The sequence below is a fragment of the Chenopodium quinoa genome, unplaced genomic scaffold (assembly GCF_001683475.1).
Source record: "Chenopodium quinoa cultivar QQ74 unplaced genomic scaffold, ASM168347v1, whole genome shotgun sequence".
NCBI classification, from domain to species: Eukaryota; Viridiplantae; Streptophyta; class Magnoliopsida; order Caryophyllales; family Amaranthaceae; genus Chenopodium; species Chenopodium quinoa.
Genome location: NW_018743697.1, coordinates 1,597,035 through 1,613,655, shown reverse-complemented (window position 1 = coordinate 1,613,655; position 16,621 = coordinate 1,597,035). Strand labels below are relative to the sequence as shown.

The 16,621-nt window shown below is 37.9% G+C and overlaps 2 protein-coding genes across 2 annotated transcripts; one reads left to right on the top strand and one right to left on the bottom strand.

Moving 5' to 3' along the window:
- Positions 1-548: 548 nt before the first annotated feature.
- Positions 549-3,467, bottom strand: LOC110683953 (glycine-rich RNA-binding protein 2, mitochondrial-like). The gene is made up of 5 exons (XM_021860348.1): positions 3,299-3,467; positions 1,588-1,729; positions 1,292-1,360; positions 1,078-1,184; positions 549-998 (listed from the first exon to the last, which is right to left on the bottom strand). Exons 2-5 carry the CDS (start codon positions 1,679-1,681, stop codon positions 951-953), a joined length of 318 nt encoding a protein of 105 aa, XP_021716040.1. The 5' UTR covers positions 1,682-1,729; positions 3,299-3,467; the 3' UTR covers positions 549-950.
- A 9,362-nt stretch (positions 3,468-12,829) lies between these two features.
- On the top strand, positions 12,830-15,774 carry LOC110684103 (actin-depolymerizing factor 2-like). The gene is made up of 3 exons (XM_021860510.1): positions 12,830-13,077; positions 14,964-15,229; positions 15,314-15,774. Exons 1-3 carry the CDS (start codon positions 13,075-13,077, stop codon positions 15,462-15,464), a joined length of 420 nt encoding a protein of 139 aa, XP_021716202.1. The 5' UTR covers positions 12,830-13,074; the 3' UTR covers positions 15,465-15,774.
- The last annotated feature ends 847 nt before the right edge of the window (positions 15,775-16,621 follow it).

Sequence of the window (16,621 nt, the reverse complement as noted above, 5' to 3'; positions counted from 1 at the left end):
TATTTTCCATCAATTTAGTGGATGAAGCAAAAGGCTATTAGGCATAATTCAACTCAAGACAAGTTCTAATCATAGGTGTGATAATTCCATAATCTTATAAACAAGATAAATTTGAGTAATAATTATCAATTTATACACATACCATTGTTGACTTTTTTTTATTCATTTTAGCAACATTGACTTTTCTAGTTGGTTAAAATTTTAAAAGATGATATCCAAAACACGAGATCAAATCTCATTTACATCTCTCTCTCTCTTTTTTTCTATACACCAATTTTATTTTATTTTTATTTCAAAATTTGTTAATAGATTCCCAGCCCAAAGTCATTGTGCTTTAAAATGAAGAATGAAGATATAGCAAGGCCCAGATGAGCAGAAAATCTGCCTATGGTGGCCCTAAGTAGAGGGCCACAAAGGGCGGGTTGAAAATCAATCCTAGAATCTCTAACCAATTGAGCCATCTCTCACTCTCACAATGTTAAATTGTTAATTACGGAGTAGTCATAAACCAAGCATTTCAGCCATGAAAGCATGAAAGGAGTAGAATAGGTGCATCTCCCTGCTCCATTGATAAACATACACAAATAGATGTAATTAGAGAATGTCAAAGTATCAAGTATTAATAACTACAGCCTTTATCCACGAACAACAAATTAAGAAAATTACAGCTTTAGGAAAATCATTATCACAGTGATCAAATGCGAAGTTCTACATCTTTCAGTCTTTCACAATTTTATTCCTGGGAAAAGGAGATTGACCAAAAAAGTACTTGCTACAGCTATATTATCTGCATTATCTTGCTTTTTCAAGGGTGTGATCAACGAATGGACTCACAAGGCTGCTCCCAAAGTTTCTGATATTTCCATGGAAGATTTCATCGATAGAGCTCAATATAAACTCATTTGCACATGCAAAAGTGATTCAGCTCCATATATAGAAGAAAATCATGATCATTGCTTGTGGGCCTGATGAACACGGATATTCCTCCCGTCCAATACCTGTTTGGCAGCAGGAATGACAGGTTCACGATCTTCAGTTGCTAGATATGCAAAATGAAGTGAGCCATTGGACACTAACCTGACCATCCATTTCCTTAAGAGCTGATGCAGCACCATCTTCAGAAGTAAACTTCACAAATCCAAATCCTCTTGATTTTCCAGTGACATGGTGACAAATAACTCTTACTAGAAAACACATAATCATCAATCAGCAATAACATAACAAGTAGAGAAAAAAAAAAATAGTTCAATACTATAAACTTCAACAGTAGTATTTAGTACTATAATATTACCTTCAATAATTTCCCCATACTGCATGAAAGAATCTCGTAATACAGTTTCATTCGTATCATAAGAAAGCCCTAATCACAGAGGAAGAACATGATTGAAACCTGATAAGTCAATAACAATTTTCCATGAGAATAAAAAAGTGTACATGAACTAAACGCAACCTAAGCATGATATACGTGCTTCTGGAGCCATACACGCAGGTAACAACAATTCACATAAAGGATTGGTTTGCATGCAAATTGGAGAGGTGGGAATTGGGAAGGACCGATAGATGAAGAAGCATAAGGGGAAGAATCACCTCCAACAAACAAATTTGTACAGGCATTACGAACCAGCTGAAGCATTGCAGAAGGGTAGGCTATACGCTCACAACACAGCATTCTGGTCAACATTATTCTGCTTAGATAGTGGAGAAAATCAGAGTTGTGTGCTTCAATTCACTGCCAAATGAATGGAAAAAAAAACATTATTGCCTTGCAAATGAAACACAAAATCAAACAGTGGAGCATGAAATGCAGCCCTATTCTATAACTTTGAGTTCAGAGCGAAAGTAGCACTTTTTTGATATTACATAGAATGTGCAATTTTAATGTCCATGCAAATGCAGATCAATCACCAAGTAGCTCTATTTTCTTCAAATTTCGATTCCAACTAGTTTTCAATCAGTAGTTACCAATCTTTAACATTTAGAGAGGGTAGGTAAATCTCATGAAACTATTGGTCAAGGTATAAATCATCAGCCCCAATACACAAAATATATGATTGTCAAGGGCAGTATAGAACTAAATGAAGTAAAACCCAGAGCCTAGGGACAGCAAAGTATTCAAGCTCCTACTGCAATTACAAGGATGGTTACAGAACTCAGAAGTCGAAATGTTGATTCAATCTTAGACGGACAACATAATTTATAAACAATCTGATATAATTATAAAATTAAACAGAGAGTTTCAACAGACCAACTAAAATTAAAAGCGCAAAATCATGTAGCAAACTTTTATAATTTTAGAGACAAACCCTTGACCAGACCAGCAAAATCAGAGGGGGGGGGACCTTTGTAAGTTGCACTGTTTTCAAATTTTCATGAGGTAGGTCTCACTAATAAGAAACCTAGAATGAATTTTTACCAATCCAAATTACTTGCTTACAGACCGCCCTCGTGCAGTCTCTAGGCCTACAAACGTATCCTATGATCACTGTCTTGGGACATATCGATACTACTAGCATAATCTGTTCTATAAAACTTCCTATATCCTCAAAAGGTTGAAAACTAGACTTTGAAAGGATCCTAAGGGAGGATATGGGAAAGAGACTAGTATTACCACTGTTACGTATTGGTTGATATGAAGTATTCCGGTAAAAAGGTGATGGAAGTCTCGAGCTTTGAGCATTGAACCAAAATGCCAAGTATAAATTAGCCTCATCTCACTAGCACGCGCAGAGGAAAGCAAGAACCTCAGTGGAAGCTTTGTATCCCTTCGAATCCCATCCATATTAATAAATCCTTACCATCCACATTATAACAATACTAACAAGATGACTGCTTGAATAAACAGGTTAAAGGACATAGTCATGCAGAATGAGTATTCAAATTACTTGACAAAAATTAATAGATATCACCTAATTAATGATGCTTCCAAACACCCTTTAGAAAATAAACAATAACATTTTTCATGATCAACAGATTCACTTAATTCCAGCAAGTAAGAACATGAGAACATGATCAATGAGTAATAGGAGGATTGGAGTAAGAATAACAATAACATAACTATTTCTGCTAGACATTTCATCGAACATGTGGCAAGCATTATCCAACTTACAAAAATGAACGCATCAAACCTATCTATCCACAAATCAAATCAAACCATAATTTAGGATTTGCTATCAAATTTCTGCTTGAGTACGAAATTGCAGCTTTCAATAACAAATTTGTGTACGTGCATATAATTACAGACTTTACAGTAGGGCAGTGTTGAGCCCATTCTATCCAACAAATTGAGTAAAAAGGTTACCTGAATTGCCAGAAGAAATAAAAAGGTGGAGAGCAACTTCGAGTCGATGGAGATGAGATGAACTGTTCTGTTCTTTGTTCTTCTCCTCTTGTTTCTGTTTTAGGAAATAAATGATCAAAGGCCAAGCCAAAAATAGTTGTTGCCCAAAACCTATAAAATTAGATCGGGCTTAATAGGTTTTTAGGCCAACCCAAAAAAATTCGAAAGTAACTAAAAAAAATTAGAAATGCATGTCCAAGTCCCGTTGAATAATAAAAATTAGGGTAATAATATATGTAGTCATTTGAGTTATTTATAAGCATTGAATGTACTTTTTAAAATGGAATTAAGTTGAGAATTTATGACAAAATTTTGCGCAAATCAATGTAATTAATGTAACCTTATCCTAAATATTTCCTTTTTAGCTTCTTATAGAGCTATGTTTATCATTTTCCTAAGCATTAAAGAAAAATGTTATGCGGGTTGAAAATAATTATACCTAAAACTAGGTTGTCCTAATATGATCAACTCTATTTTCAATTAATAAATGTGATTTTTTTTATTTTTATTTTTTTGAAAGCAATGTGATTTTACTAATAAGGTTGTTGGAATGTCCTAAATTCGGATCAGGCTAATCTAAATGGAATTAGATCTTAATTAATATATTTATAAAACAAGTAATATCACTGTGAAACACTAAAAGAAAATCAATTCAAGTCATGAATAGATTGTATTACCTAATTTTTCTCTTTTCTCTCTCTAGGTTTTTTTTTTTATTTTTCTTAGTCTTTTAGGCCGGAAATAGTTTAATTTTTTCGGAAATTAGACTATTTCTGACCATTTTTCTTTAATTTAATTCGCCTATTTGTTATTTGATTTGTTTTGTTCTCTCCGTTTGTGAGAGTTTGTCCCAATTTTTTGGGGGGTTTTCCCAAATTTCGGGATTTTGATTCTCATTTATGGATGAGAATTTTATTTTTAGGGTTTTAATAATAATTGGAATTGTGATTTGGATTCAAATGGGTTTGGGGTTCGTCATCAACTCTACCATCAAACACATCAGCGTAGATTGCGAAGGTCTCTACTTGGAAAGATGTAAAGACATCGAAAATCACTGATCGCGTCAAGATTGAAGCGGTAGAGTGTGAGCTATGCTCGATATGCAAAATAGTTATGATTTTGATTGTAAAAGTTATGTTATTTACTCTTAATCTGTAGTTTACATATCTTTATTGTTATTGTAGATGTCGTATGCGGTAATGCCTATTTATTAACAATAATATTATTGTTTTATGTAAAAAAATAAAAAAAAGTCATGAATAGATGGTATTGTATTATGTCATTTACTTGTTTAACAGATGTACTCGTATTTTGTATTTATCTTGTAAATTTTTTATAGCTATTTCTCCATATTTCTTTCAAATGTGTGCGCGTGTGTATTTGTTTTGATATTGTGTTATATATATTGTCATGTCATATGCTAAGTTGCACAAGAACAGGTACGGACACGGATACGAGTACGAAACAGATACGGTAAAACGTCTATTCCAAAATAAGGGACACGGGTACGGAATGCTAATATTCATAAAATATACTTTAAAAAAGATTTTGACCATGTATTTGTCATTTTATCCTCTCATAATATTAAATAGTATCATATAACAATATGAAGGCACCCATATTATTTAACAATTACCTTATTTATCTTACTCTACTTAAAATATCTTAACAAAAAAAGTTGAACAACCTATATCATAGTAGGATACGGTTCGAGACGTGTCGTCGTGTGTCCCACGGGTGTCGGTATCTTACACGGTGTCCGACACGGACACGACAATTGGATGAAGTGTCCATGCATCCTAGGTCATATGTCAAGTGCATTATTAACATGGCAAATTATTAGATTATTATTGACAAGTTGGACAATGACATTCTAGGCAATACTAAAGGTTATGGCTTTAAGACATAAGAATGACAACTGAAAGTCTGAAAAACAAATGAGGATCTTTATTTACCAATATTATCTTTAATCTTATTGGTCGTTGGTGTGAACAAGTGTTAACAATTCCGTGGATTGATTATGCAAATCTTAATTGATTTTGTTGCATTATTGTAAATTCGTATATGTTTATTTTCAAGTTTCAACTAATATTAACACTAGTACCTGAACCCTCCAATACTTCAAAATCTCATCTCCCACTATGCTTAGAGTTGTTATAGGCATTAATAATACACATCGATCTTTGATACTTCATTATTTAATATAAATACAAATATAAAGATATTATAAATACAAAGAAAAAGATATTCAGTGCAATTTTGATTGCTTTGTTTACTAGTGTGAACTTCTCATCACGCTTTTTCCACGTGGCATTTAACTCTCATCTGTTAGAGTCAATCATGTATTCAAAGGCGTACCATAAAGAGTGATTTAAATAAATTTAACCGAGCACACATGTAACACAAAAAAAGAACGATGGTAATGTCACTGATATGTCATATTCATATAACTTAAAATGCTTGTGACTTGAACATGATAATTCTTAGATTGGACTTGAGGATTTAGTAGCATAAATTGATATGTTTATTGGCTATGCGATTATTGTAAATTTTTACCTAATTGATTGAGGAAATTAGTGGACAAAAACACAAAACTTGGGATTTGCGCTCTGATATTTGAGTCAAAGTTACCACTCACTTATACTCTGTATTAACAAAAACATTACTTTTCTACATTGAATAATTAAAATTGTACATAAACAAACACATCAATCAAACTATTGCGATTATTCTTTGTTAAATTAGGTTTAAAGTATTCTCTGTATTTCTCATTCATATAAACGGCCACATACAAAAGTATATATAGAGTGGGATACTTGGAGGGCAAGGCCAAGATAACCTAAAGATAATCACAAAATATATTCACAATATTTATCTTCCTAATACCCCCCTCAAGTTGGAGAGTACGGATCTCGGACACCCAACTTGCGAAGTAGAAACTCAAATTTAGCTTTTCCCAAAGCTTTTGTAAAAATGTCAGCCAACTGAACCGTCGTAGGAACATACGAAGGTATAATCGTCCCATCTGTAATTGCATCTCGAACAAAATGACAATCTGACTCAATGTGTTTTGTTCGCTCATGAAACACTGGATTCTGCGCAATATATAATGCAGACTGACTATCACAATAAAGGTGCATCCCATTCTCATGTCGAACACCTAAATCTCCAAGTAGGCGCTTCAACCACTTTAATTCACAAGTCGTTGCATTCATACAACGATATTCTGCTTCTGACGAAGAAAGAGCCACCGTAGGCTGCTTCTTGGTTTTCCATGACACTGGAGACAAGCCAAGAAGCACAAACCAACCACTTAAGGATCGTCTGGAGAGTGGACAACCTGCCCAATCTGAATCACACCAACCTTATAACTGTAATGCACTATCAGATCTCAATAAAATACCCTGTCCCGCGCTTTTCTTTAAATATCTAACAATTCGCAAAGCTGCTTCCCAATGATCAATCATGGGTTTCTGCATAAACTGTGACAAAATGTGTACAGAATATGCTAAATCGGGTCTCATAACAGACAGATAAATTAGTCGTCCTATGAGGCGACGATATTTCTCAATGTCATGAAAATACTCTCCCTGGGATAATGCTAACTTGTGATTTTGTTCCATAGGGAACTCTGCAGGTTTAGCATCAAGCAAGCCAGCCTCAGTAATTATATCCAGTGCATACTTCCTCTGGCAAATAAAAAATCCTTGTTTATTCCGGGCTACCTCTAGCCCCAAAAAATATTTCAACACTCCAAGGTCTTTCATCTTGAAATAATCTCCCAAATATGATTTAAAACTGAGCATAGCATTTTTATCGTTGCCTGTAACAATTAAATCATCTACATATACCAACACATTAAGCTGAATTTTACCCTTTGTCAGAGTAAACAAAGAATAATCATAATATGACTGTTTAAAGCCATAATTTTTCAAAGCTGTAGCAAGCTTTGCAAACCATCACCGAGGGGCTTGTTTAAGCCCGTACAACGATTTCTGCATCCTGCAAACTTTGTCAGAATTATCTTTCTCAAAACCAGGGGGAATTTTCATATATACCTCTTCTTCCAAATCACCATGAAGAAATGCATTATGAACGTCCATTTGATGAGCTTCCCGATTTTTCACTGCAGCTACTACAAGAAAGGTTCTCACAGTCACCATTTTTGCCACCGGAGCAAATGTCTCGTTGTAGTCTAATCCTTCAACCTGATGATTGCCAAAGATGACTAATCTTGCTTTCAATCTCTGCAAATTCCCATGCTCATCGTATTTTTCTTTGTACACCCACTTGCTTCCAAGTGCCTTTTTACCCGGTGGTAGCTTCTCTAGTACCCAAGTACCCTGTTCTTCAAGTGTTTGTATCTCATCTGCCATTGCCTTCCTCCAACCCTCGTGTTTCATAGCCTCCTTGAAACTTTTGGGTTCATGTCCTCCTGTAATGGCAGCAATATATGTTCTATGCTTCACAGAAAACCGGTGAGAATCAATAAAATGTGTTATAGGGTAAACAGTACCTGAGGAAAGTGATGTCGCAGGTGAACTCTGAGATAATGTAGATGGACTTATATTTCGGATCGTGTGTGTCACAAAGTCACGATGCTTTACATTCGGAAATTTCTGTCTCTTGCCTTTACCCAAGGCCTCGGTGTCCCTTGTTGCATTACAATCTATCTCACATTGCCCATTTTGAGCTTCTAGGCACTGATGTTCTACCTCGGTTTGCGTGCTGCAATCACCCCCTCCTCCCTCGGTTTGCGTGCTGCCAGCACCCCCAGCAGCCCCCTGCTGCGTGCTACCAGCACCCCCATCAACTCCAGCAGCCGCAGCAGCCCCCTGCTGCGTGCTACCAACACCCCCATCAACTCCAGCAGCCGCAGATGATGCAGCGTGCTGGTAAGGGAGGTGGGCAGTCTCCTCCGCGACCTCCATGCGGTCTGGAGCTGCCTGCCGCAGGTGGGTTGTGGAGCTTGTTGCCTCCCTCTCCACCCCCGTATCTTCACTCACACACTCCCCTCCATCATGACGCACCACTCATCATCACTATCCCCAACATCTCCACCACTCACACTCACCTTTATGGGCTTCTCACTAGGGGCAATAAAAGGAAAGTCGGTCTCAAAAAATGTCACATCTCTTGACACAAAAATTTCACAAGTTTCCAAGTCGTACACCTTCCATCCCTTTTTCCCGAAAGGATATCCGAGAAACACACACCTCCTACTACGACTTGCAAATTTATCACCCTTACTCTTCAAATTATATGCATAGCACAAGCACCCAAACGCCCGAATATACTCATATGAAGGTGTTTTGCCAAATAAAATTTCACAAGGAGTCATATAATCAAGCAATCTAGAGGGAGTTCTATTAATTAAATGACATGCCGCTTGCACACACTCCCCCCAAAATTTTATAGGCAAATTTGCTTGAAATCTAAGGGCTCTAGCAACATTTAAAATATGTTGATGTTTTCTCTCGACACGCCCATTTTGTTGAGGTGTGCCCACACATGAGGTCTCAAAGTAAATGCCATTGTCAAAAAAATACTCTTTGAACAAATTGAATTCCGTACCATTATCACTACGAACCACTTTAATTTCTTGAGAAAATTGACGTCTAACAATAGCAACAAAATTATGAAACATATACTCAACTTCCGTTTTATTATTTAATAAATAAATCCACACACTCCTAGAAAAATCATCTACGATAGCTAAGAAATAATGAGCAGCACAAGACGATGGTGTCTTGTAAGGCCCCCATAAATCTAAATGGACTAGTTCGAAAATACGACTAGCTTTATTTCGACTCAAAGGAAAACTACTCCTATGTTGTTTTGCCCTAGGGAATACATCACATGAATTAAATTTGCTACGATTATGACTCACAAACGGAAGTTGTTGAAGTACTTTTCCCGAAGGATGCCCTAACCGTTGATGCCACAACTTTGTCGACCCATCCACCTTTATCTTCAAAGTCTTCACCGTAGGAACACCCCGGAAATAGTAAAGTCCATCTACTTGTTCACCCGCTCCAATCACCATCCTCGTCGTTAGGTCCTGTATAACACAAAGTTTATTAGTAAATTGCATTACACAATTTGGTTCATCACATAATTGAGTCGTTGAAATTAAATTTCAATTTAATTGAGGCACATAAAGAACATTTTTAAGGAGTAAGCCTCCTTGCAATGTCACCGATCCCAATTTAGAAGCATTTGCATAATTTCCATCCGGCAATCCCACCGGATAATGGCTCACATTTGATGCATTCATCAATAAAGAAACATCACAAGTCACATGATTTGAGGCACCGGTGTCAATAATCCAACCCATATCTTGCTTACCGTGAAGCTTGGGTTTAATGGAGTTCAAGTGATCGAGTAACTGCTGAATTTGGGCCGATGAAATTCCAGCAAGAGTTGCCCCGTCTGAGGCACTCGCGGCAGCAGCTTGTGAAGGCTGCGAGAGCTGCTGCCCACCAGTCTTGTTTGCTCGAGCAGGAGGCGCACCACCCCCTCTGCCCCTGCCACCTGTCCGTCCTCCACCGCGGCCAGCCGAGCCTCCACCACGACCTGGTCCATGCCCACCACGTAGACGATCACCCCACCAATCCGGAAAGCCGTGGAGTTGAAAGCAACCCGACTCATCGTGACCTTCCCTGTTACAGTGAGCACAAAATTTATCACTACCTTCACCACAAGGCTTTTGCCTTTGCAACTTGAAGGCCACCGCATTACTTCGATCATCAGAAGGAGCAGTCACATCCCCTCCCCGCAAGCGCTCAGCCTGGATGGCCTGTTGATATGCCTTGTCTACCGTCGGCAAAGGATCTTGGGCTAGAAGTTGAGCCCTTAAAGCCGCATAAGCAGAGTCTAAGCCGATCAGAAAATGATGAATAAAATCATCTTGCCTCAATTTCTCAACTTGCTGCACAATGTTACATGTGCACTTCCCGCACTTACACTCCGGCACCGAAACATAAGTGGTTAATTCATCCCAAATTTTTGACAACCTGCCAAAGTAAACAGAAACCAGTTCTGTTTTCCCTTGCTTGCAATCTGTCAAGGCTGTCTTCAATTGACAGACCCGAGTTCCACTCACAACACAAAATCGATTACGAAGATTATCCCAGAGCAACTTCGCATCATCATAATCACCGAGAGTCGACCGGACAATTGGATCCAAGGTATTAGATAACCAAGACACCAACATAGAATGTGCAGCCACCCAATCCTCAAATTTCTCAGAAGCACTCGGCTTTGCAACTGAGCCATCGATAAAGCCAAACTTCCTCTTAGCCTTCAAAGCCGTCCTCACAGCTCTAGCCCATTCATCATAATTGTCTCCCCGTAATTGAATCGGAGTGATGACATTACCTGGCCCGTCACTTGAACCTAGGTGAAAGGTCAAGTCGACCTTCGATTTTCCTCCATCTCCCCCTTGCATCTCTTAATCTCACGCAAGAAAGTAATTAAAAAAAAATAATATATGAAAATCAGTCAAAGAACTCATAGTCACGAACAAAATTTATGAAAAATAAGGATAAATTGGATTTTAACACCTGACAAAAGGCTGAAAATGGCTTTTAACACCCCCCAAAAAAAAACTTTTATTTTAACACCTCCCAAAAATATAAAAGTTGGAAGTTAACACCAGTTAACGATTTCCGTCACGGAAATTTAACGTGGGTCCCACAAATTGGTTTTCGCTCTCCTTCGTTTTCAATTTTTTACGACACCCACCTTCGTGGCTGCCATCCCATTTTTTCTTCTTATTCCTCCCTTCATCTTTTCTTCGTCTTCTTCCTCCCTTCATCTTCATGGCTGCCATCCCAAACTCTTTCCTTCGTTCTTGCCCACCCTCCCCTCAACTGCCACCCCTTCCCTCCCCCTTGCCGGTGGCCGGTGCCCAGAGATTCGGCCGGCGCCGGCGCCGGCGCGAACCCACCCCCCTCCCTTTCCCCCACCCCTACGCTGCCAACCGAACCCACCCCCCTTCCCTTTCCCCGTTCTCGCAACCAAATCAGCTCCTCTCCAAATACCAGCCCACAATCGCAACCCCTGCAGCCACCTCCTCACTCAAACCGCAAAAAATCAATTCCCAACATCAATTCCCGAAATCAGAGCAAATCGCAGATCCATCGAACCTCGTCTAGAAATCAATTTAAGTTTGCCGAAAAAAGTTACGGTGTGGTGGTTTAGGGGTTAGGGTGGCCGAAAAGGTTAAGGCGGGTCGATTCGTTAGGGTTTGGAGCAAAGTGTTGCAGAAGAGTGGTGGTAGTGGTGGTGGTTGCGGCGATTCAGATCTTTGATTGTGGTTTCGGTGTGGTGGCTTGGGTCGGGGCAGCAGGGGAAAAGGGAGAGGGTTGGGTTGCGTTTGTGGGGAAAAGGGGTGGGATGGGTTCGCCGGTCGTCGGTCGGGGGAGGGAGCTGGGTGGCTAACGGGATGGGGCAAGGTTGGTTTCTTGGGTGGTTGATTTAATTTTGGTGGCCGGTCCCCAGTTAACATGTTTGCTGGCTGCGAAGGCTTGGTCAGTAGCCGTACAGGGCCCTTTATGGGCGGCGGAATTGGTGGTAAAAAAAATGGAAGTTCTCAGTCGCTTTGTTCTCCAACGAAGGAGAAGATGAACCGGTGTTGAATTTTTTTATTTATTTTTTGTATGGTTTGATTTATGAGCACCAAAAATCTGTAAATCTGTAAATTATGAGCACCAAAAATCTGTAAATCTGTAAATTATGAGCACCAAAAATCTGTAATGGATAAAATCAATGAAATGAAGGTTCAGAGAGGAAGTTTCGTGTTTTGCTGGGTGAAAATTGAAGTTGAAGCCAATTTGTGGGACCCACGTTAAATTTCCGTGACGGAAATCGTTAACTGGTGTTAACTTCCAACTTTTATATTTTTGGGAGGTGTTAAAATAAAAGTTTTTTTTTGGGGGGTGTTAAAAACCATTTTCAGCCTTTTGTCAGGTGTTAAAATCCAATAATGATCGGAATTTTTTTTTTGGGGATCTCACAAGGCTCTTGATACCATGTTAAATTAGGTTTAAAGTATTCTCTATATTTCTCATTCATATAAACGGCCACATACAAAAGTATATATAGAGTGGGATACTTGGAGGGCAAGGCCAAGATAACCTAAAGATAATCCCAAAATATATTCACAATATTTATCTTCCTAATATTCTTAAACAAACAGAATATAAAACACTTTTACTCAAGTACACCCTCACACCATTCATAAAATTCCATTCATTGATCCAACTTCCAAATCAATTTAAAATCCATATCAAGGACATTCCCAATTCCATTTCCAATTGAATTCAAAATCAAAGTTAAAGATGAACTTTAAAACCTCAAAAGCAAAAGGGCAAAAACGACTTTAAACACAAAAAATACGTGGCAACACCTAATTGGAAGAACCGACTTTTCCCCAATCTCACCGTTGTCACGCATATGAAATCATCATTGATATTTCTGCCACCCTTCACAACTCCACAAGCCCAAAGAGGGTCACCGATTCCTTCGCTTAACCTCCATAAAAACCTCCTTTATTTTCCGACCCCATCAAAATATATTCCAACCCAAATAAATAAATAAATAAATAAAAATTATAAAAAGAGAAAAGACTATCTTCCTTCTCTTCGTCTCCGACTTCACTTCTACGCAGTCTTCTTCTCCCTCATTTTTCTCTCTCCTCTTTATCTTCTTCAGTTCTTCATCCAATCATCACCATGGTAACTTCATCAATCATCTTCCTTTGTTAATTTCGTGTTTTTAGGTTTTGTTTTTTATCTGTAATTGAATTTCTGAGCTTAATTTTGCATCCATTTTTGAGTTTTTTTTTTTTTGCTTTTGGATCTGCTTTTGGTTTTGTTTTCTTCAATTAAGCTTATGATGTATTGGAATTCTTGCTGTTTGTGTGATGGATTTGTTTTCTGGTATTTGATTTTGTGTTATTGAAGTATATTTTGAAGCTGGATTATTCATGCAATTTTCGTATTTTATTTTTTCGATTTGGTTTGTTTGAGCTTGGTGGATCGTGTATTTATTGCCTTGTTAATTGATTGAAAAATGATTTATGATGTTGCCTAATTTTAATGATTTAGCTTGTAGTTTATGCATGTTGCTTTATTTTTCTCGCTTGATTTTAATGATTTAGCATAAAGTTGTCGCATGCTGCTGTAGTTGTTGCTTAAGATTAGACTAATTTATGAAGTTGATTGTTTTTTCACCGATTTAAGATCAAATTGGGTGTGTGTGAGGGTTGAAGTTGATCAATTAGGGTTTGAGTTGAGTCTAAGGAGCTGGTTTGGTTCTGTTAGTGGTGTAACGAAGAATCGAAATTAGGCATTGGATACTTTGATCACAATTGTATATATTCGTTTTGGAAGTTATTCTTTCTTCATTCCATTTTCACCTTCTAATTAACTCCTTTGATTTGGTGCTTCCCCTATTTCGCTGCGTGCATGTTACACAGGGGGGATGAATATGATTCAAACATTTTAAAAAGTAGAGATGCTTTATTAATGTTTATTTTTAAAAGAAAACATATAATAGATACTTATGTGATCCCACCATCTTCAAATCACAGTATATCACAGCACAACATAAGTGCACCTGCAGCTCACACTCCTTTTTCCCAACTCCGCTGGTCCTACGACAACCATAGCCAATTTGAAGACAAACAGGGCCATTCCAAGATCAGGGTCCTACATGTGGCCAAATCTGATCCATGTGGCCAAATTGGCTTAATTCTTATTTAGGGTATGGTTAGGAGTGTAGGACCAAGTTTTTTGTAGGAGGGGGGGGGGGGTGGGGGGACTTATTGTTGGATTGGGAATTTGGTTAGGTTCTTCCATTATGGTAGGCTGTGAGATGGATGGTATAATTAGAGGGGCAGGCAAGAGGAGACATCGGGATCTAGGCAGAGAGAGAAAGGCCTTTGTGGGCCGATATCTGACAGAGGTAGGGGGTATAGGGAATGGGGAATGGAGAAAGTAGTTAAGAGTTAAGACATTACTTGGCCAGGGTATGTGCTTAGCAATTAATATAGTTCTTAGTATTGATCTAAAGAAAAAGTCGAACTATGTCTTGTTGTAATTGCCTAGTAGTTCACTGGTAGATGTCTGTGCCCCACATTTAAAAATTAGCCTGAAAGACTGAAGCTGATGATCTATACCCTTAATCACTGTACACTTCAGATGACGTATCTAATTTGGTATCATGGAATCAACATTATGAATTTATAATTTGTATACACGGGAGGTATGGGAACACTTAGATTGCAGGAATGATGGTATGGACTATGGACAAGATAAGGAACATATGTTTGTCTTTGATGTTTTAGTTGATGTTACTGCTGCCAACTGTTTTTATTCTCTGTAGGATTTGGCTGTGTACATTTTAGGAGTTATTAGGACCTGAGAGTATAAGGAACTAATGTAAGGACAGTGAATTAATATGTGACTGTCTATGGTGTTGAGCATTACCCCATTGGATTATCTACATGACATTGTATGGCTCATGTTAGCAGCTATCTGTGTGTGTACGGACATCTACACATGTCTTAAAGGGCAGTTAAGCTGAAATTCATAATTATTGAACTTTGCACAACTGACAGGCCAATGCAGCTTCTGGAATGGCTGTGCACGATGATTGCAAGCTGAGGTTTTTGGAACTGAAAGCAAAGCGCAGTCACCGGTTCATTGTTTTTAAGATTGAGGAGAAGCAAAAGGAAGTAATTGTTGAGAAGGTGGGAGAAACAACTGAAAGCTATGAAGAATTTAGTGCGGCTCTTCCTGCTGATGAATGCCGTTATGCTGTGTATGATTTTGATTTCGTAACAGAGGAGAATTGCCAGAAAAGCAAGATCTTTTTTATTGCATGGTAATATAGCTGCTATAATCTGTTTTCTATTTTACCTTAGGCTTGGCAAACATATTTTGACACTTCTCTCTGTGTCCAATGCAGGTCTCCTGACACAGCAAGGGTGAGGAGCAAGATGATATATGCAAGTTCAAAGGATAGATTCAAGAGAGAGTTGGATGGCATTCAGGTGGAGCTGCAGGCAACTGATCCCACTGAGATGGGCCTTGATGTTTTCAATAGCCGAGCTCGTTAAGTTCAACAGGCTAGTTATGAAGATGCTTTTTTTTTTTTCCATGCGCACTCTTTTTAACTTAAAAAGAAAGTGACGTTAATAGTTTGTTGATGGTGGATGCTGGATGTTATATATTAAGTTGTCCCAAGTTTGACCTTGAGATCTTGTGCCTATACAGGTGACATTCACATTTATATTGTTGGTGATAATTCAATTTGTCAAATGATTTCTGGTATAGTGTGATTCAATATGCTTAGTATGTATAATTTGTGGGGTTGTACAGCACATTTTGCGCTGTCAATTGAAATGAAGGTTACTGAATTTGGCTCTAGTTCTTGGCTTCATGTTGTTCTTCAATGTACGAATAGCTTTGATCTCATGTCACTTTGGATACTCATCTGTCTATTATGCCAAACTGCAATTTATTTCCTTTCTCAATCTCCATAGATTCTTAGGAGAGGTGGGGGAAGTGATGCCGAGCAGTTGTGTAAGTGTGTAACTGATGTTTATCTGGGTGAATGATTATTATAGTCATATCTCGAGTTTTAGTCCTTGTGACTTTGCAAGACTCCTCAGATTTCTCCAAATGTAGCTACTCCACGAACATTTGAATGTGGATTATTTTTCCTGGTGGGATCAAGCTAAGCATTTACTCTGTCAAAATGGTCAAAGTTAGAGGGTTTTCAAGTGTTATGGGTTAAGTAAATAATCCAGATTATTGGTACTTCCATAGTTCCATGGGTCAAAACTGGATATGTGATCAATGCTTGCTAGCCGCCTAGCCTAGTCCATGTAAATGTCACCGTTTTATGCCTTCGGGCCTGTTCTCATACGTTGAAATTCAGTTTAGTTCAGCTCAGTTCTGCTCAGCTCTAATATTCATTTCAGCTGAGTTCAGTCAATGAGAACAGACTCTTCCTCTTTTTTTTCTCTCTTTCTTTTTCCAATCTAAAACTCCATGAAGTCGTGATTTATCATCATGATAAATAAAAATTGTTAATTTAATCTAATGATATTTTTATAAATAAATTAACAAAATATTTCAATCAACATGACATATTTGCAAATAAATCAAAATTTGTGAAACCTACATTTAATAAAAGTAATTGATTTATTTAAAAAATGTCATTAGATAAGTGATTACTGCGTAATTGATATCATTACGAAAAAATTGTATT